This window comes from Xenopus laevis, chromosome 1L (assembly GCF_017654675.1).
Source record: "Xenopus laevis strain J_2021 chromosome 1L, Xenopus_laevis_v10.1, whole genome shotgun sequence".
NCBI lineage: Eukaryota > Metazoa > Chordata > Amphibia > Anura > Pipidae > Xenopus > Xenopus laevis.
Window position 1 is genome coordinate 10,749,624 of NC_054371.1, and position 22,863 is coordinate 10,772,486.

General features: G+C 41.6%; 1 protein-coding gene across 2 annotated transcripts in view; it reads right to left on the reverse strand.

Moving 5' to 3' along the window:
* coe3l.L (COE3-like L homeolog) overlaps positions 1-22,863 on the reverse strand; it is a 73,418-nt gene that overhangs the window by 41,841 nt on the left and 8,714 nt on the right. For both annotated transcript variants that reach the window (XM_018227422.2, XM_018227414.2), the window contains exons 2-3: positions 641-797; positions 409-472 (exon numbers count right to left, since the gene is read on the reverse strand). In XM_018227422.2, coding sequence (XP_018082911.1) covers positions 409-472; positions 641-797 — 221 coding nt within the window. The remainder of the gene's footprint in view (positions 1-408; positions 473-640; positions 798-22,863) is intronic.

Consider the following 22,863-nt stretch of genomic DNA (forward strand, 5'->3'; position numbering starts at 1 on the left):
CAATAGATTATTAGTGTCTGAGTGTTTACTGATTACTGATGCTCCTGCAGCAATAGATTATCACTGTCTGAGCGTTTACTGATTACTGATGCATGTGCAGCAATAGATTATCACTGTCTGAGCGTTTACTGATTACTGATGCATGTGCAGCAATAGATTATTAGTGTTTGAGTGTTTACTGATTACTGATGCTCCTGCAGCAATAGATTATCACTGTCTGAGCATTTACTGATTATTGATGCCCATGCAGCAATAGATTATCAGTGACTGAGTGCTTACTGATTACTAATACCCATAAAGTGATAGATTATAAATGTCTCAGATTATAAATTATCAGTGACCGAGTGCCTACTGATTACTGATGCCTGTGCAGCAATAGATTATCCAAAAAACCTGTGAACCTCTCACCGTTGCTGTAAAGAAGCTGCAGCCTGTAATGGATTCCATTGTTGGTTTTCTCCCCACTCTGCTCCTGGGAACACAAAAAGTGCCAATCAGTCATCTAAGAATCAGCTTTCTGAGGTAATTGATGATTAGTTTGTTATGGGTTTCTGCTAAACCCACATACTGTATGAATTCCTCTAGACTATCCCAGTAATCATGTGATGTAAATGTGTGGGTGCTGAACTGCCCCCCTTACTTTATCTTTTTCCACAAAGTCAATGAAGGACGTTCTCTCGATCTCCACCGGTTGACCCTGTCGGTCATACAGCGCCAGGACAAAGTGGAAGAAGTTGGACTTGCGCAGGTTGGAAGGAGGCTGCTTCTCGAAGTGAGCTCGGGCCAGGCCTATCCCACTGCAGGAGGAATGAGAGGAGACAGGGTAAGCAGCCGGACAGATGGATGGAAACACTTGCTGCTAAATCTACCAACCCAGTAGTACATACTCAAGGTGAGTCCTTACCAGGGACCTATAAAGAGACATAATTATGTTTTCATCCCTTGAGTTTATGCCCTTTTTTATGCAAGACAGAACTTTATTTGCTTTAGTAGCCACAGAATGACACTGCCCAGAATTAGACAACTTATCTACAAAATTAAGGAAACTGCAAAAATAGAAACAGTACTTTCAATGGCCACCTCCAGGTCATTAATAAACAAGTTGAAAAGCAAGGGACCTAGTACAGAGCCCTGCGGTACTCCACTAACAACACTGGCCCAATTAGAAAATGTTCCATTTACCACCACTCTTTGTAGTCTATCTTTTAGCCAGTTCTCTATCCAGGTACAAATACTATGTTCCAGGCCAACATTCCTTAATTTAACCAGTAACCTTTTGTGTGGCACTGTATCAGTATTTTAGCAAAGACTAAGTAGATCAAATCCATTGCCATTGCGGAGTCCAGGTTCCTGCTCACCTCCTCATAACAGGCAATTAAATTAGTCTGGCAAGATCTATACGATCTATATTAAGTCCAGTATCTTATCCCTTAATACCCCTTCCAAAAACTTTTCTACCACTGATGTCAGACTAACCGGCCTATAGTTTGGAAGCTGAGTTCGGAATCCCTTTTTGAATAGCTGCACCACATTAGCAATTCCCCAGTTTCTCAGCACCATGCCAGACCTCAATGAATCCCGAATTAATTAAGAGGTTTGGCAATCACAGAGCTAAGCTTGTTTAGTACCCTGGGATGAATAGCATCTGGTCCCTGACCTTTGTTTATCTTTACATGTTCTAGTCTCTTTTGAATTTCCTCTTGTGTGAACCATGCAGCATTAGTTGTATTACTGGAATTGGGACTATTAAGGATGAAACCTTCATTAGTTGGTTGCTCATTTCTGTAGACAGACGAAAAATAAGAGTTCTGCTTTTTCCCTGTTCTCATCGACCAAATGTACCCTTCTGATATTAAGGGTCCCTTACCCCATCCTGTTTTTTTTTTTTTACTATTTACCTACTTTAAAAATAATTTTGGATTAAGTTTACTCCTCTCTGCAAGCCCCTTTCCCTCTAAATGTTAGCTTTTTTGCATGATTTATTGGCTTCCTTATTAACATTAATAAATATGATAAATGTTTTGGCTGCCCCAGCTAACTTGAATGCCTTCAAAGCAGGTCTTTTATTACCCACCTCAACACCAACACTATCAACAGACAAAGTTTTGTGACGACGTTCCATGCTTACAAAGGGAATATACTGACGTATATTTATTAAGTGGCAGCTCAGCAATGACGGATTCAGTTCCTGCGAAATATCCTCATCTTATAATAAGTGTCACAGAACTTAGCTCAGTAACTATGTCTTGCCTGCACAGATTGTGTGTGACAAAGACTAAACACAAGGCAGGTAAAAGAAACAATGCCACCTAGTGAGTGTCTGCGGCACGACTACAGTTATCAGTTTTATTCATTTAGCTGCTGATTGGCATAAAATGCGCTGTAAATATCCTTTGTCTCCAGCACTCCAGGGCATTTGATAGCCTGAATTCTTACTTTCCAGCCCTTTCGTTTAGAGCACACAGAATTAGGACTGAGAGGCAATGAGATTAAAATCAGCCAAACTGACTAAAAAATCTGTGCATGTCTGGCTCCATGGAGCACATTTATAATATATAGGCAGGGACTGGATTTATTCATCCCTATGTGTCATGACTGCAGGACTCCATAGGCTGAATTCCAGTGCAAAATTCCTCTCGCTGAAACTTTACTCGCCCATCTATTTCCTCTCACAGCTGCACCAGGGTACGGAGCCTTTTCGGAGAGAGGGGTTGCCAGGTTCAATGCAGATTTAGCCAAGCTAAATATATATGTATATAATTATAAATATATATGTGATTCAGGACAATCAGGGACATGACAAGGTCCACTGTCAACCTTTCTTTAGCCTGTCCTTCTATTTTACACACAGATGAATTCCTGGATTTGCTCTACTGCAGAGCAGGCAGTAACCCTTCCAACAACACTTGTCCCTGTGTTTTTTTTTTCATTATCCTGACAAACTATCCTGAGATAGGCAATCCCTATCCCCATATGTCATCTGGCAATGGCACAGAGAAGCCATGGGGTGAATAAAAAAAACAATATACACCCACTGAGATCTTTCCTCATGGTGAGAACTGGGGTTCACAAGCCCCTACAAGGTCCTCTGTAACTGACAGCACATACAAAAATAACATATAAAGTAACTGCAGTTCAAGACATAAAACCACATAATACCCTTCACAAGTCCATTTGTCTGAATCTCACCTTCTATCCTGATTTCACAACATTCTGTCATTCTATCTCTTCTTATTTGTATGCAGGACCGCCATCAGAAATTGTAGGGCCCCATACAACAACATTTCCTGGGCCCCCTATTGGTGGTCAGGGCCCACCATAAAAAACATTTGTGGCCAGGGCCCCCCATTTAAAAATATTGGTGGCTAGGACCCCACATGAGAAAAAAAAAATTGGAGGACAAAATTGGTGGCCAGGCCCCCCCCACATTATAAGAAATATGATGGCCAGGGCCTCTTAAACGTCCATGCCTTCCCGAAGTCAGCAGCTCTCAGAAAGACGGGGGGCCCGCTAATCAAGTAAGTGTGGCGTGGCCAGGCCCCCCTTACCCTCGGGCCCCCTACAACTCTCCCCCCTGATGGTGGCCCTGTTTGTATGTTTGTATATGTATCTATATATGCACATGCAACGAGCAGTAAGCGTAGTACAGGTATCTTTTATAAGGATTTCTGCCAATAATACTGCAGTAAATATAAAGTATTGGGGTCTCAGTAACAAAAAACCTGATGAAGCACCAGAAGAACTGCCCTATGAATTAATAGGATCTTACAGGGACACTGTCAACAGAAGAACTTTGCTTTCACCTGGAAACGGCGCACAGTATTGTGTAAAGCAGTTCAGTTTCAGCCTAACTGCTGTGAAAGTTATTGACATTTTCCATTCATGCATGGGGGAAGCCATTTCCTGGTATTCTTTCCTTTCTGGCAAACAGAAGACCAGTCTTGCTTTATGGCAGGTATTATCAAAAAAGAGAACTGTCCAACATGTCTGTTCAACCAATAACTATTAGGCTGTTGTTTAACTACCAGAAATCCTGATGTAGGGTACTTCAACAACAACTGATGAGCTCTAGGCTGGTCAGTGCAGACCAAACCCTAGTACCATCTTACCTACTGTCATCTTGACTTATTGACTTACTATCACCATCTTGCTCCTGTTACCCCCACTCTTCTACCAACAACTGTTGCTCTGTATGCACAGGGCTAAGGGCAGTCGCCACTATTTGATCCCAATAAAGTGAATGACTCCATTGCATGGGCTGATGTGCCCTATGTGGGTTACAGGGGTACTACCAGTCTCAGACTGGCCTTCTGGGAGACCCGGGTAAAATCCTGGTGGGCCTGTGGTTACTAGGGGGAGATAAAGAGAAGAAATGGAAGGCAGAATGGATATAGGGAGAACATTAGAGTGTATATAGAATGGGGGAGAGAATGATTAAGAAGAAAGAACCTCAGGAGAGTAAGTAATGAAGAGAGGAGAAATGGAGAAAGAATATAGAGGGCTGTAGAGAAAGGGAGAGCAAATCAATAGGGAACCCAACAGGAAGACTACAAAATGGGGAGTGGTTTATTGGGGTGTGACCAAAAAAGTGGGCGTGTCTCCAAGATTTTGTTTCTGCACCCTCGTCATCCTGTCCCCGGATTTAACCCTCACACCAAACATGCACGTCCTCCTCCATCTGTCTTCTGATTAGCCGTGGGCGAATCGCACCCATTCAGTGTCAGACTGGAATGCCAGGGGACCAACCAGAAAACCAGATGGTGGGCCCATCGGTAAACCGTGACCATGGACCTACTTTCCAAGCTATTATTCCTCCTCTCTGAAATCAACCTCTTTATTCTCCTAGTCTTTTATATCTACTTAATATACGTTATTATTATTATTACTATACTATACTTCCATTATTAAGCCTCTGTTTTACCATAAAGGAATAGGGAATGACCATGAAATAGGCCAAATGGTTAGAAGCAAAAGGCCCACTGACACCTGGGCCCACCGGGAGTTTTCCTGGTATCCCGGTGGGCCAGTCCAACACTGCACCCATTACCCTTTGCGGGCACTTTGTGAAACATCAAAATAAAAAATCTCCAAACGTGTTTCATGCAACATTTTCTTTACGATACATTAGAGTCAATGGGCGTTACTTAACAAAGAAATATTTTACTCATCTCTACTCCTGATACAATACAAGCGCCCAGCACCCTGTGTGCGTAGGGAGATGCTATAAGGCTACAAAATAGGAGATGCCAACTTACCAGGTCAATATGTGAGCTATATTTAATGAACCTTTAAGTCTGAAGCTGAGCTCATTACCCTCCCGTAATCTGGCGATCTGGGAATGATGGTGCTTTACGCTCTCTGCAATGTTAATATACAGTTACATTATGTTTAAAATGTTTCCATTATGGCACTTACAGGCAGAGTGCTCTCTACAGCAATCAGCACGGCGTGAATTCATGAATATTTGCTTAAATTTGCTTTATTGCTGGGAAATCCGCCGGGAGGATCTGGAAGTGGCTGCAGATGAAGCAAGTGCAAGAGGTTTTGCACAAGTGCCGGCCTAATAGTGATCTGTGGGGGGGAGGGTTTGGACCAGACTTCTGTATTATACATAGTGATCACATTCTGCCTCAAGTGCCTGTTCTCTAATGTTGTCCAGTCTTTCTTTATACCAGAGATTTTCCATGACCCTTTTTTTATCTTAGTTGCTCTCCTCTGTACTCTTTAATAGTGTACCAGAGACCAAAACTGTACTACAATTATCCTCATTTGTCCACATTCCCCCCATAAAAGATACAGCATGCGCCACGTGGATTTGTATTGGTGCATATATCTTTATGGCATATATATAGACATGCTAAGACATTGCTTATTATTAGCATTAACATGTATTTATATAGCGCCAACATATTTCACAGCGCTGTACAATCTAGAGTCCTGCAGCGGGCACCCAGCGGAATGAGGGGAGGATTTTCAGGTATGGAAATACCTGCGGCTCTGCGGGTCTCATCTAAATGTCTTATCTAATGTAATACTGTCTATATTTTACTCATTTTAAAGTTTTATGAAACTTGTTTCTGTCCCGCCCACTTTTGATGATGTCACTTCCGGTTTGCAGCACCGTCACTTCCTGTTTAATGGTGCTCGGCGGGTTGCAGGTCGGGTTGCGAACAAGGCAGTTGCGGGTCCGGGTTGGGTAGCAGATCATAGTGGCTAAATATGTGGGTTGCGTTTCGGGTTGCTGGTTCGGGTCCGGGTCTTAGAAATTGGTTCCGCGCAGGACTCTAGTACAATCATTATTAAATAAAATCAGATTGCACCTTATAACTTGAGTCAACTTAAAGTAAACTTCAGTCAGCGCTTTCTTCATAAACACAGAACGTAATAAAGGTCACTGTACTTTCATTTAGTCACAATCATTTATTGCAATCTATCAAGGGTATTGAGAGATCTAATTAGATGGTAACACTCTCCAACTTGCTATTCTCTTTCTTGGGAAAAGAAGGAAATGTATTTGACAACATCTGTCTCTCCTGAAACCCTACTGATCAGAATTTATTCCCCAAAATATAACCCTGAATATTATGCTGCAATAAACTTTAGGTTATATTCTCCAAAACAGACATCAGGCTTACAGGTCTGTAATTAGCTGGTTAACATCATATTCTCTCTCCAAGAATGACTCCTCTGGGAGTGTCAATGAGTGGACTGCCTCTGTGTTAGTGTGAGTACTGTGCTATCAGTGTTCTATTATACTACTATTTACTAGTGGGTGTTCAGTTGTGTTGAAGTGGCGATGAGTAAAATCAGTATACTGTGGTACTAATGCTTCTTTCAATGCTTTGGTAGCTTAACTGCCAGCCGCATTACTATAGGAAGGATGATTCCACAAGCTTTCAGGGTATTTATGTAGGTTGGAAAGGTGGGAAGCAAGTAGAGTAGGCAAGATGGAGACACCAGACTAAGATGGTGATGGTAGTATGTAATATACTGAAGATGGATAAAGCAGGACAATATCTAGACAGTAAATCAAAATGTAGGTAGTAGCAAAAGATAGGAAAAATGCACAAGATAGACACAGTAGAGAAAAATGGACAAAGTAGAGTAGGATGGAGACAGTAGGGCAAGATAGAGAAATTAAACAAAGATGGACACAGTAAGGCAAGATGAAAACAGTAGAGTAAGCTGGAAACAGTCAAGTAATATGGAGACAGTATGGCAAGATGGAGACTGCAGCGTAAGATAGAGACAGTAGGAAAATATGGAAACAGTAGGGCAAGATGGAGACTTTAGAGTAAGATGGCGACAGTAGGACAATATGGAAACAGTAGGGCAAGATGGAGACTTTAGAGTAAGATGGAGACAGTAGGGCAAGATGGAGACATTGGGAGAAGATGGAAACGGTAGGGCAAGACAGAGACTTTAGAGTAAGACAGTAGGGCAAGATAGAGACATTAGGAGAAGATAGAAAGAGTAGGGCAAGATGGAGACAGTAGAGTGAGAAGGAGACAGTAGGGCAAGATAAAGACTGTAGAGTCAGATGGAAGCGGTAGGACAAGATGAGTACAATGGTGACAGTAGGACAAGATTTAGACAGTAGAAAAAGATGGGACAGTAAGGCAAGGTAAACACCTTGGCGCAGAATAGTGACAATAGACCCTAAATGCCTTATAAGGGCTGCTGGGAGTTGTAATTTCAAGGACTACACCAGTAATCCAGCCTCAAGCAAAGAGGCCCTATAACAGTGATTTATACATGGCTGGTACTTATTAAATATTATAAAGTATATATATATATATATATATATATATATATATATATATATATATATATATATATATATATATATATATATATAGATAGATAGACACACACATACACACACAGAAGGGGTGAATGCACATAGCTCTCTGCCTGTTAAAGTGTTAGCCCCTTACTTCTGCATAGGTCTGATACTGTCTTCCCCCCCCCCCAGTTGTGGATCTGCGTTTCAGAGCACACTGCTGCTTTGCCCACTAGAGGGGCAGTCACATTAGTCACTATAGTATATACAGCAGTATACTCAATAGCACCAGCCAACTTCCACGTTACATTCTCCTGGCCATTCCTCTCTGTGGTGCATCAGTGAATTCGGCATCTTCACCAGCCACACAGCACATCATTACTGCTATGTAGGAAGAGAGGTGAAGACTTTTGCACTCACCCTGCCTCCTGCTGTCGCCCCTATGCTCCAGGGCAGGGCCAATTAGCAGCCAATTCCAGAAGGGTAGGAACCCCCCAGAAAGAGGGGACTGAGCAGAGTGAATGGATGGCCCATCTGGCACAAAATGCGTTAGGCACCGTTTTCTATGTCACAATCATTTTTTCACTTTTATAATGACTTGTTTTGGAACACTTTCTATTCATATTTTGACCATGGAGCCACACAAATGAGATGTGATTTCACTGCATCTCCAAACAAAGCAGCCAAAGGAAGGGCAGGTATCGACCCAAGGCTTTAGCCCAGTAAGATATGTGTCTGGCCTGTTACTTTGCTCAACACGGCAGGGGGATCGGCGCTCCCATCTCAGACCATCCATCATAATTCCATCTCATGGTTCCTCTGAGTGCTGCGACCGGCTGCCATTAATTATTCAAGCAAATCGCTGCGTTTTCTAGTAAATGAGGCTGTTACAGTAAGCGGCATCCTGAGCTCATGTGCCTCCCAGAGAAGCAGGCGGCCAGAAGGCAGCTTAATGCAATTAGACAGCTCATCCAGACCCAGCGCTAACGGCCAGGCAGCTAAATGGACAAGCACAGGGATCATATGAGCTGCTGAGAGCTGCCCAGCTATTTGGCCCCAATACAAGCAACAGACACTTTTCTGTCTCCTAATTCCAACCAATGCTACACATGGCACAGGGCCAGAAGCCAATCAGGCACAGAGATGCCCGGGCCACAACCAGAGATAGAAAACATAGAGTAACCCACGTCCCATGTTCATGCAGTATAACTCCCAGGTCCCATGAGAGATCACAGGATGGGAATCACTCTTATAATATGTTCCTCTTGTCATCCTGCCCTACCATCTCCTTCATCTACTATCAGATACTACTACTACTGTCTCACTTTACTTTACTGTCACCTTCTTACCCTATGGTCATTTTTTGATAGCAAGCTCTTCTGGGCAGGGCCCTCTTTTCCTCTTCTATCAGTTATTATGTTTTGTAAATAGGTTTATGGTCAGTGTGTACACCCATTTATGTTTGCTTTAGAAATACAGGTGTATATTATAATAGTAACAATAATAATAATGAAAAAAAAATCTTGACCAACTGTCTCTATCTACTACACCTCCTATATACCATTCTCATCCTATGACAGTTGCATACTGAGACCATTCATAGTTACAGAGAACATTCATAGTTACACAGCAGAGTAAACCATGTGCATCCAGTTCCCATATTCTTTATTCTCCTCCCAGTGTATCTCACAGTACAGTGGAATTGCCTTTCTCTGCTCAATCACTGGGTAATATCTCTGCAGAAACATTTCTCTGTCTCTCTCTCTCTTTCTTTATCTCTCTTTCCCACACTCTCTCTGTCTTCTCACTTTCTCTCTGTCTCTTTCTCACTGTCTCACTTTCTCACTCCTCACTTTTCTCTCTTTATTTCTGTCTCTCTATTATTCTCTGTCTTTCTCTTTCTCACTCTTTCAGTCTCCTCAGTTTTTCTATATCTGTCTCTTTCTCACTTTCTCAGTCTCTCTCTCGCTTTATTTGTGTCCCTCTTCCCCACACTCTCTGTCTTCTCATTTTCTCTCTGTCTCTCGCTTTCTCTCTGTTTGTCTCTTTCTTTCTCACTGTCTCTCGCTCTCTCTGTCTCCTCACTGTCTGTCTCTCTCTCTCTTTCTCTGTTTCTCTCATTCCCACACTCTCTATATTCTTACTTTCTCACTCTATTTCTCTCTCTATCTCTCTTTGTCTCCTCAATTTCAATGTATCTGTTTCTTTCTCTCTCTCTCTCTCTTTCTCTCTCTCTGTCTCCCTGCTTTGTCTGTCTCTTTCTTACTTTCTCTCTGTGTCTCTCTTTCCCATTCTCTTTCTGTCTCCTCACTTTTTCTCTGTCTGTCTGTCTCTTTCTCTCTATGTCTCTCTTTCCCACTCTCTCTGTCTCCTTACTTTCTCTCTGCCTCCCTCTCTGCCACACTCTCTCCGTCACACATTTTTACTCTACCATATTTGCTCTCTCACCCTTATGCTAACACACACACACTCTGTCTCTTTCATGAGCGTTGTCTCTTTGTTTCTGAATTTCTCACACTTATTCATTCTCAATCTGACTGCAGGTTTTAGAGTCACACACTCTCTACTGCCTCTGTCCATCACTAGCACACACTCTCCAACCCTCTTGTTCTCTCTTTCACTCCCACACTCACAAACTGTCTCTCAGGCTGCGGGGAAATATGTTTGATTGTCCTAAAGCGAATGGACTGGTCATAGTTAGGGTAAAACTGATGGTTGATCTCAATGTTATTAATAGGAAAAAAAGATAAATATATAGGAAGGCTGGTATTTTTTTCCAGAAAAGGTGGCAACCCTAGTCACAGTAAGCTGCACCAACAGACACCAAAGGTTCTGGACCCAGTCCCCACATGAGCCCATGAGAACTGATTGCAATGTGACGTGCAAAGTGTTATTGTAAAGGAATATACATGAGTCAATTCATTTATATGGAAACATGAGCTCTGATGCTCTACCCTATTTCCACCCATTAACTAGTGCACTTAAAATCCTAAAATACATCAGGAAAATATCATAAAAATAGTAGAGTTTGCTCCAGGTCTAGTAACCCAGGGCAACCAATCAGATATCTGCTTTAAAACAGGTAAGGACTAAATACTAGGAGTAGGACAAACTCTGCTACACACGGCAGTGGAGCAAAATCCCATATAACCCCTTGTTTCATTATTGAAAAAAATCTCATCCAACTTGGAGTCAAAGAGTCAGAATCACCCTCACTACTGAACCAATAGCAAAACAATTAATTCTATACCCTAATTAATCAGATTAATATTTCAAATGTTCATCACTACCAGCCTGAAAGTCAGAGCCCCCCCTCCCCATTCACTGCTGAGATAAACCATCCCTATTTATTAAAAAGCCATATGTATATAGTGACTGGTTTGTCACTCATAATGTAGTAAGAGTGGGAAAGTCTAATATCTATAGGTCCAATGATACAGAAATTTGCTTACAAAAATATGACATCCAGTAAAGTAGAGAGACATAATTTATTCATTTCTATGGACGCAGTGGCACAGATACACATACTATATACGTACTATATCAGGGGTGCCCAAAAGGTATATCAGGATTTACCAGTACACCTTAAGCTGGTGATCAGTAGATCTCAAGACACTGTCAACAAACAGCTTGTCTATATCACCCTCCTGTTTTATTCTTTTCATTCAGATATTTATTATGTTAAGGTCACATAAGAAATAGTTTTTTGTCAAACATAGAAAAGTAAATTCTCTCATAATCAATATAATATTAAAGTAATATTTTCCATGGAACAAAATGCTAACAATACTTTTATGGATGTAGATCATAATGGGACAACATCACTAAAAGTAGACCTCACATTAGTAAAGTATGGGCACTCCTGCACTATATGAGTACATACTATAATTACTAGAACACAGATGCTCACCATTATTATTATATTATTATACCAACCCAAGGAAATAGTTGCTCCTCACATACAATGGACCCAATTAGATAAATGACCACCATTTACTATGCATTTAAAATACTTAAGAGTATAAGAGGTACAGTAGAGAGAGATGATTCCTATAGTTGTAGCCTCGCTGCTACTGGGACTACTAGTCTCTGGGAAGGGAGTGTGACTGTGGGATAGCAGGTATAGTAGGGAGAGATGGTGTCTATAGTAACAGTGGGATAATAGTCTCTGGGAAGGGAGTGTGACTGTGGGATAGCAGGTATAGTAGGGAGAGATGTGTCTATAGTAACAGTGGATAATAGTCTCTGGGAAGGGAGTGTGACTGTGGGATAGCAGGTATAGTAGGGAGAGATGGTGTCTATAGTAACAGTGGATAATAGTCTCTGGGAAGGGAGTGTGACTGTGGGATAGCAGCTATAGTAGGGAGAGATGGTGTCTATAGTAACAGTGGGATAATAGTCTCTGGGAAGGGAGTGTGACTGTGGGATAGCAGGTATAGTAGGGAGAGATGGTGCCTATAGTAACAGTGGATAATAGTCTCTGGGAAGGAAGTGTGACTGTGGGATAGCAGGTATAGTATGGAGAGATGGTGTCTATAGTAACAGTGGGATAATAGTCTCTGGGAAGGGAGTGTGACTGTGGGATAGCAGGTATAGTAGGGAGAGATGGTGTCTATAGTAACAGTGGATAATAGTCTCTGGGAAGGGAGTGTGACTGTGGGATAGCAGGTATAGTAGGGAGAGATGGTGTCTATAGTAACAGTGGATAATAGTCTCTGGGAAGGGAGTGTGACTGTGGGATAGCAGGTATAGTAGGGAGAGATGGCGTCTATAGTAACAGTGGGATAATAGTCTCTGGGAAGGGAGTGTGACTGTGGGATAGCAGGTATAGTAGGGAGAGATGTGTCTATAGTTACAGTGGATAATAGTCTCTGGGAAGGGAGTGTGACTATAGGATAGCAGGTATAGTAGGGAGAGATGTGTCTATAGTAACAGTGGGATAATAGTCTCTGGGAAGGGAATGTGACTGTGGGATAGCAGGTATAGTAGGGAGAGATGTGTCTATAGTAACAGTGGGATAATAGTCTCTGGGAAGGGAATGTGACTGTGGGATAGCAGGTATAGTAGGGAGAGATGGTGTCTATAGTAACAGTGGATAATAGTCTCTGGGAAGGGAGTGTGACTGTGGGATAGCAGGTATAGTAGGGAGAGATGGTGTCTATAGTAACAGTGGGATAATAGTCTCTGGGAAGGGAGTGTGACTGTGGGATAGCAGGTATAGTAGAGAGAGATGGTGCCTATAGTAACAGTGGATAATAGTCTCTGGGAAGGGAGTGTGACTGTGGGATAGCAGGTATAGTAGGGAGAGATGGTGTCTATAGTAACAGTGGATAATAGTCTCTGGGAAGGGAGTGTGACTGTGGGATAGCAGGTATAGTAGGGAGAGATGGTGCCTATAGTAACAGTGGGATAATAGTCTATGGGAAGGGAGTGTGACTGTGGGATAGCAGGTATAGTAGGGAGAGATGGTGTCTATAGTAACAGTGGATAATAGTCTCTGGGAAGGGAGTGTGACTGTGGGATAGCAGGTATAGTAGGGAGAGATGGTGTCTATAGTAACAGTGGATAATAGTCTCTGGGAAGGGAGTGTGACTGTGGGATAGCAGGTATAGTAGGGAGAGATGGCGTCTATAGTAACAGTGGGATAATAGTCTCTGGGAAGGGAGTGTGACTGTGGGATAGCAGGTATAGTAGGGAGAGATGTGTCTATAGTTACAGTGGATAATAGTCTCTGGGAAGGGAGTGTGACTATAGGATAGCAGGTATAGTAGGGAGAGATGTGTCTATAGTAACAGTGGGATAATAGTCTCTGGGAAGGGAATGTGACTGTGGGATAGCAGGTATAGTAGGGAGAGATGTGTCTATAGTAACAGTGGGATAATAGTCTCTGGGAAGGGAATGTGACTGTGGGATAGCAGGTATAGTAGGGAGAGATGGTGTCTATAGTAACAGTGGATAATAGTCTCTGGGAAGGGAGTGTGACTGTGGGATAGCAGGTATAGTAGGGAGAGATGGTGTCTATAGTAACAGTGGGATAATAGTCTCTGGGAAGGGAGTGTGACTGTGGGATAGCAGGTATAGTAGAGAGAGATGGTGCCTATAGTAACAGTGGATAATAGTCTCTGGGAAGGGAGTGTGACTGTGGGATAGCAGGTATAGTAGGGAGAGATGGTGTCTATAGTAACAGTGGATAATAGTCTCTGGGAAGGGAGTGTGACTGTGGGATAGCAGGTATAGTAGGGAGAGATGGTGCCTATAGTAACAGTGGGATAATAGTCTATGGGAAGGGAGTGTGACTGTGGGATAGCAGGTATAGTAGGGAGAGATGGTGCCTATAGTAACAGTGGAATAATAGTCTCTGGGAAGGGAGTGTGACTGTGGGATAGCAGGTATAGTAGGGAGAGATGTGTCTATAGTTACAGTGGATAATAGTCTCTGGGAAGGGAGTGTGACTATAGGATAGCAGGTATAGTAGGGAGAGATGTGTCTATAGTAACAGTGGGATAATAGTCTCTGGGAAGGGAATGTGACTGTGGGATAGCAGGTATAGTAGGGAGAGATGGTGTCTATAGTAACAGTGGATAATAGTCTCTGGGAAGGGAGTGTGACTGTGGGATAGCAGGTATAGTAGGGAGAGATGGTGTCTATAGTAACAGTGGGATAATAGTCTCTGGGAAGGGAGTGTGACTGTGGGATAGCAGGTATAGTAGAGAGAGATGGTGCCTATAGTAACAGTGGATAATAGTCTCTGGGAAGGGAGTGTGACTGTGGGATAGCAGGTATAGTAGGGAGAGATGGTGCCTATAGTAACAGTGGATAATAGTCTCTGGGAAGGGAGTGTGACTGTGGGATAGCAGGTATAGTAGGGAGAGATGGTGTCTAAAGTAACAGTGGATAATAGTCTCTGGGAAGGGAGTGTGACTGTGAGATAGCAGGTATAGTAGAGAGAGATGGTGCCTATAGTAACAGTGGATAATAGTCTCTGGGAAGGGAGTGTGACTGTGGGATAGCAGGTATAGTAGGGAGAGATGGTACCTATAGTAACAGTGGATAATAGTCTCTGGGAAGGGAGTGTGACTGTGGGATAGCAGGTATAGTAGGGAGAGATGGTGCCTATAGTAACAGTGGATAATAGTCTCTGGGAAGGGAGTGTGACTGTGGGATAGCAGGTATAGTAGGGAGAGATGGTGCCTATAGTAACAGTGGATAATAGTCTCTGGGAAGGGAGTGTATAATCGAGGTTGGACTGTAGATATAAATATTAGGTTAGCAGAAGAATACCAGGGGAAGGGATGTATTGGAGACAGTCCAGCAAATAACTCGGCATCTGTTCTATTTGCCAAATTATCATTCAGCCCATAAAAACACACAACTGTACAGTAGATAATCTATATGATACATAAGGTGTTGTATTGGAGAAACCACGTGAACATGTGACCCACTAATGGCTGAACATATAAAATCCGGGAATTGTAAAAACAAATGGAACTGAGAGAGAAACTAAACAAAGGCTCAGCTGTTCCAATCAGTGGGTTTAAGACTTTGCTCCTCTGGGGAATTTCAACGATTATCTTTTTTTTTTAAGCCTGTTGCTAATTGCCGCTCCCCTCTAATTAATCTGACGCTGCCGGGGCCCCGGGGGACACAGAGAGGCCATCAGGCAGGTTGTTGTTGCTGAGAAAAACAGGTGCCCTCTAAATAGAGAATAGCACAGGGGGCCTCCCTATAGATCAGTCTCTGTGATACAGCCGCTTACTCCGCCTCCCCTGTGTCATGTGACCTGTAGCTACAGATTGAAATATTTTTACCTGGAAATTCAGCAATAATATGGAAGCTGAATATTCCTTTATGGGTAAATAAACAGCAGCCGTGGCTTGTTTTATTGCAGGGATTATATATATATCTACGAGAACCCCCAGCACCAAAAATATCTCTACAATCCCATTTGTACTTGAAACCTTAGGAGTTAAATGTATCATTACTTGTGGTCCTTAGCGTGTTTGGCCACAACCGTCCTTTCCCCCAGACTTAGTTTCTTTTTCCCCTAAGTTTGCTCATAGTCTGTACAGAGATCCCATAAAACTATGGCAGCATAGGTATTCCTCTGTACTAAGCACAATTCAGCAGGAACATTCCCTAAGTTTGCTCATAGTCTGTACAGAGATCCCATAAAACTATGGCAGCATAGGTATTCCTCTGTACTAAGCACAATTCAGCAGGAACAGTCCCTAAATTTGCTCATAGTCTGTACAGAGATCCCATAAAACTATGGCAGCATAGGTATTCCCTGTACTAAGCACAATTCAGCAGGAACAGTCCCCTGAGTTTGCTCATAGTCTGTACAGAGAGATCCCATAAAACTATGGCAACATAGGTATTCCCCTGTACTAAGCACAATTCAGCAGGAACAGCTCCCTAAGTTTGCTCATAGTCTGTACAGAGAGATCCCATAAAACTATGGCACATAGGTATTCCCCTGTACTAAGCACAATTCAGCAGGAACAGTCCCCTAAGTTTGCTCATAGTCTGTACAGAGAGATCCCATTAAACTATGACAGCATAGGTATTCCCCTGTACTAAGCACAATTCAGCAGGACCCTAAGTTTGCTCATAGTCTGTACAGAGAGATCCCATAAAACTATAGCAGCATAGGTATTCCCTGTACTAAGCACAATTCAGCAGGAACAGCCCCTAAGTTTGCTCATAGTCTGTACAGAGAGATCCCATAAAACTATAGCAGCATAGGTATTCCCTGTACTAAGCACAATTCAGCAGGAACAGTCCCCTAAGTTTGCTCATAGTCTGTACAGAGAGATCCCATAAAACTATGACAGCATAGGTATTCCCCTGTACTAAGCACAATTCAGCAGGAACAGTCCCTAAGTTTCCTGATTTAGTACAAAGCCCCAAACTCTCTCAACCCCTCTTATATACCCACACAATAAATTCTGCAATCTGCATTTATCTTTCTGCTAAGAATGCAGCCTTATACAAATAGCACCCGTGCAAATCGGGTTTCCAGAAGAAGTTTCCGGTAACGACACAGTTTCTGTGATTATGATACTGAGCCAAATGTGTATGATTCTGTTTAAACGAACAAACAAAATATTTTTGACACAATTGTCAACCCCCCCCCCCGGTGTTGGGGAGTCACAATTGAGTAGGTGCAATCCAGCAGGGTGCAAGCTGAGCAAGTTCAGCGGACCTATTCCAGGCCTGGCGCTCAGTTGAAGATTGGGGGAGAATATCATGACTGTATATAAATATATAAGGGTTCAAAACCCCCTGGTGCTTTATTTCCCAGTACATCTGGAATAGCTCTATATACTTCCCATGGTACATGTAGTCAGGACCAGCAGCGAAGGAGCGTACAGAGGGTAGTAATTGTATTTATAAATAGAATTATTAATGTATTATTAATGAAAGTTCCCCTTTATAACATTGCTCAGGCACCCCAGTAACATAAAAGGTTAAGCTGTAACCTGGGCCCGGAGCTCACACTAATAACTCTCTGGCGGGGAGAGAGCGGAGCTGGAAAGGAACCAACAGCCTCTCTGGGACATGAGGGGGATTTTGCCTCGAATATAAATCTTCAGGGCGTTTCCACTTTCCCTACATACAGAACTGGAGTGAAGAATAGTGAAGATTAAGGGGGGGAAAAAACAACATTGAATGTTTCCCACATACATTTCTCTAGTTTAACCCTTTCCCCCCCAAGAGGATCCTCTTTTGCAATGTGCAAATAACTACCCAGAATCCTCTCCTGCAATCAGCAAACCTCTTCCCAGAATCCTCTTCTGCAATAAGATAACCACTACCCAGAATCCTCTTCTGCAATTAGCTAACTGCTACCCAGAATCCTCTTCTGCAATAAGTTAACCGCTACCCAGAATCCTCTTCTGCAATAAGATAACCACTACCCAGAATCCTCTTCTGCAATAAGATAACCACTACCCAGAATCCTCTTCTGCAATAAGATAACCACTACTCAGAATCCTCTTCTGCAATAAGATAACTGCTACCCAGAATCCTCTTCTCCAATAAGTTAACCGCTACCCAGAATCCTCTTCTGCAATTAGCTAACCGCTACCCAGAATCCTCTTCTGCAATTAGCTAACTGCTACCCAGTATCCCCTTTTACAATAAGATAACCGCTACCCAGAATCCTCTTCTGCAATTAGCTAACCGCTACCCAGAATCTTCTTCTGCAATTAGCTAACCGCTACCCAGAATCCTCTTCTGCAATAAGTTAACCTCTACCCAGAATCCTCTTTTGCAATTAGCTAACTGCTACCCAGTATCCCCTTTTACAATAAGATAACCGCTACCCAGAATCCTCTTCTGCAATAAGTTAACCTCTACCCAGAATCCTCTTCTGCAATTAGCTAACTGCTACCCAGTAACCCCTTTTACAATAAGATAACCGCTACCCAGAATCCTCTTCTACAATTAGCTAACCGCTACCCAGAATCTTCTTCTGCAATTAGCTAACTGCTACCCAGAATCCTCTTCTGCAATAAGTTAACCTCTACCCAGAATCCTCTTTTGCAATTAGCTAACTGCTACCCAGTATCCCCTTTTACAATAAGATAACCGCTACCCAGAATCCTCTTCTGCAATAAGATAGCCGCTACCCAGAATCCTCTTCTGCAATAAGATAGCCGCTACCCAGAATCCTCTTCTGCAAAGTGCTAACTGCTACCCAGATTCCCCTTGTGCAAGAGGCATTAAAATGCAGCATAAATTGGTGGGACCATTAAAAAAAAAAATGGTGTAATAAAAGATTGTCAGGGTATGTAGAAGTCAGGTTTCACTGTATACTGCCTTCTCTCTGCCGAGCTGTAGTGAATACAATAATCATTGATATTGATTAAATACAGAAATGTGACTTTTGCAATTGTACATCACCAGCCAATCACAGCTCAAAGCTGTCTCTGCTTTACAGAACCAGGGGATATAAAACTGAAGTTTCACTGTAAGGTTTGTACCCCAGTGTACAGCTCTGGCCTTTCTGTCATGCTAAACTATACATAGATACATATTTACACACATACAAATATCCTCATATTTTGCAACCGGGGGTACTTAATTTATAATAATACACAAATTTCAGTGAGTCATGTGACAGAAATGACATCAGAACTCATCGTTTATAACTGATGACATCAGAACTCACCGTTTATAAGGATATAATTTACAAGATATTCATAGCTTTTGTGTATTATAATAAATAAAATACCCCCTGTTGCAAAATATGAGGATATTAGAAGTTACCGCTGGGCCCCCTGCAACCGAAGTTATGGCTGATATACAAATATGAACTAATACATACATATACCCATACATAGCAATACATATATATAGTGAATAAAGTACCCCCTTTTGTAAAATATAAGGATATTATAAGTTACCGAGGAGTTTCATGACCATATAAAAACACAAGGCCGAAGGCTGAGTGTTTTTATACAGGTCATGAAACTCCGAGTTAACTGCTAATATCCTCATATTTTACAACTGGGGATACTTTATTTATTATAATACACAAGTTTCAGTGAGTCATGTGACAGAAATGACATCAGAACTCACCGTTTATAACTGATGACATCAGAACTCACCGTTTATAAGGATATAATTTACAAGATATTCATAGCTTTTGTGTATTATATATATATATACACACATATACACTCCACTTTCTCCTTATTTACACTTTAATTATGGTTTTCTCAACATTCTTTCTTATCGAATAAAATCTGACCTCTTTATCTGGATATTTCCAGACTGACGGTTTGGAAAACAAATTATTTTATTCTTCCAAGACAATTATATTTTTTAACAGAAATCCCCAAATTTCTGCATAAATTAAAAACAAATATGAGGTTTTTTTTTTCATATTATTTTTGAAAACATGTAACTATCCAGTGTAGTTATACATTTTACAGTATTTTTATATATTTTACCTAAAAGTGTAAAAATGCCACTATTTTTTATATATAAATATATATATATTTAGTATATTTTACAAAAAAACAATGACAATGACGTCCCTGCTTTGTTTCAGGCAGAGGATTGAGGAGTTGTGTTTGGGTTGAGAATTCTCAGCCGTTTCATTGGTGCCGTTTTTTTCCCTATCTAATCGGATTCTTGCCCGTGTCTCACTGCTTTCTCCTTTGTCCCCCCCTTACCCCTATACTATCCCACTGACCTGTACCCCAGATTATGGCTCTTGTATATCTCTATTTCCCTCACCATCCCACTTTATAAACCCCATTCACCTGTGTCCCACAAGATTGCTGTTGCTAAACGTAACTTTTGTTGTTGTTTTTACCATGTCATAAAATAGAAGTGTCCTTATATAACAGGCACGGGTTGCTAGATTTGTTCGCTTCACACACCAAACCCTTCTATAGCCTTTTCAAAAATTCCAGGAGCCCTACTCTCACCCCAAATATCTTATATGGTAAACTCGTCTGAACCAACACACACACCCCGGCTGTTCTATCCAGAGACATGTTCCCCGACCCCTCTACATTTAAGAGTTCTGGACTGTAAGAAAGAGAAGAAACTTGCCCTGGGTCCCAAATATAAGATGGGGACCTCCTGCACCAGAAACTGTCACTGGTGACACTGTATGACAGTTGCCTGACATTATTATTCATCTCAGGAATGCGTAGCCTATTACTCCCAGCTGACAGCTGATGATGGCAGTTGTCATTTTGCAACAATCTCTGATTTGCTTAGTCCCCCCTGGTATTAGGACCTTAGATAAATGGAGTCTTAGTGCCCAGCTTTAACCCTTTCCATCGCAGTCTGTTTCCCAGGGGACAAGGGCTCCCTCAGCCTAACAACCAAACTGCCCCCACCATCCGTTGGGACTCACAGCATGAGCAGGGTGCCTACAGGTACCCCAATATCACTAAAAAGATATAAAAATATCCATAAAGTAATTACAAACACTAAATAATAACTAAAGTGGATTTGTTTTCTGCCAAAGGAAATGTTCCCCTTTACTCAATTTTAGAGTGTAAGCTCAAGGGAACAAGCCCCGCTGATCTCTTGCCTGGAGTTCCTCCTGCCTCCCAGCTTTCTCCCTCTCTGCCCCGTCCTGCGCAGAACGCCGGTGGTTTGCACATAATCCTTAATAATAAATAATACATTAGAAACAGATGATGATATAATATTCCGACGGAGGGGCAGTGGGCGCCATTTATTAACACTGCGCCTTCTGTACTGAATTCCATTGGTCGTCTTTAAAAAGGACATTTTCCCTAAATTCACTTACAGTAAATAGAGAAGATGTTATTTATACAGTGAATATGCAGAAGCTCTGCTTCATATAAAGTCAAACCCCAATTTTACCTACACCTTTTTCGTGGATTTTCCTTCATGTTCCAATGTATTTCAATGGAAGCATTTTCCAGATTGTTAAATATGCTTTTCTGCATTTTAAATCCTAATTTTACTTAAAAAAAACAAACAAAAAAACCCTGTTTCCCACACCCCATGAATTGGATGTTTCCTGCGCTTTAAGGTTGTTTTTGTTGTTTACAGAATTTCTGTACCCTAACTTTACACTTTCCCGGATTTCACATTTTTTGTTTCCTGATCCTCTGGAAAAAGCAAACTGGGGTTGAGTGTATTTTTAACCCTTCCTCCATCAAACCTTTCTTTATTGTCCTTATCACCGATTCCTGAGAATTTGTGTAACACGGGGTTAATCGGGAAGGAGTAAAACAGGGTCGCCCTATAAGACTGCGGGTGTGTAGGGTGCTCATTGCTGGTGCGGTCGCAGCTGCCGAGAGGGAGAGGTGTAAATTCTAAACAGTTCTCCGTATTTTCAATCCTAATAACTTGGAATGGGTCCATCTGCGTGTAATTTGCGCTCCGCCAGTGTTTCCCATCAAACTCGCCACTTGGCTGCCTCCGAAATACAAGGCATGTTAATACCAAACACACGGCTTCAAATCAAAACTCATTCTATCAAATTTCTATTAAATTATGAAATTCTAATTTCTATAAATCCTTTAAAAATGAGGAATAATTCTCTCCAATAAATAAAATACAGCAAAACAAGAGCTTACACTCTAAATAATCCATTGAAAAAGCATCTGAATACAATATTTATTTATTTATTTTTATGTTGCTAAATCAGGTTATTTTCAATAATTCCAGTTATTTCAGCAGCAGCAGCAGCAGAAGAAAGTGTTTCTCAGTATAAATCTATAATAAGTTGATAATAATATATATAATAATAATGAGTTGTATTTAAGGAGACCCCCAACAGATTAAGGGAGCTATATTAGCTCTGGGGCTAATGATAAAACCCAGGTAGCGGCACCGGATGATAAAGTCCAATTATACTGTGCGTACGACTTCTGCTGGAGTTCGATTTTACATTTCCCAGGGCAAAAAACAGGAAGGATTCTAGAGGAAATTTGTCGTTAGAAGGGATTCCTTAAAAATCAGTGGATCTGTTTAGAATTAGGGTAACAAAACTCTCCCCCAATGGTAAATTGTTCTGGATTAGTGGCACTAATTATCAGGTGATGCAGGGAGTCTGTGGGGTCTGTAATATCAGTAAACACAGTCAAGGCTGCGGTTGAACTATAATGATTGCCGGTAAGAAAAGGCTGCCGGAGTTGTATCTTGAAGATAACCAGAATACAGCTTTCCTAATCATGTATATAGTATCGGCCAAGCCGTGTCCGTGTATAAAATGCTTTCTAGCAGTTAAATAATAAGACAAGCGTAAGTCAAAACAGAAAACACAAGGTAAAGCTGCTGCCGCTGACCCTCCTTTGACGCAGAACTAAAGGGATAAGTCAGTGAGCCGAAAACCACAGAGAAACCACTTGCACCTCCTTTACAATAACCGAGCTGCTTAACCCTACACCCTAACCTCACGGATCTAAATACTTCTACAGATATAGATTATTAAAGGGGATGCAAACCCTAAAATAAAATGATGCCTAATGGCGTGGCATGGCGTTCTAAGCAACTTCCCAATACACATTAATCATACAATGTCAAAAGTTTTTAAGTTATATACACATTGAAAGTATTATCTGTCGCCTCCATTT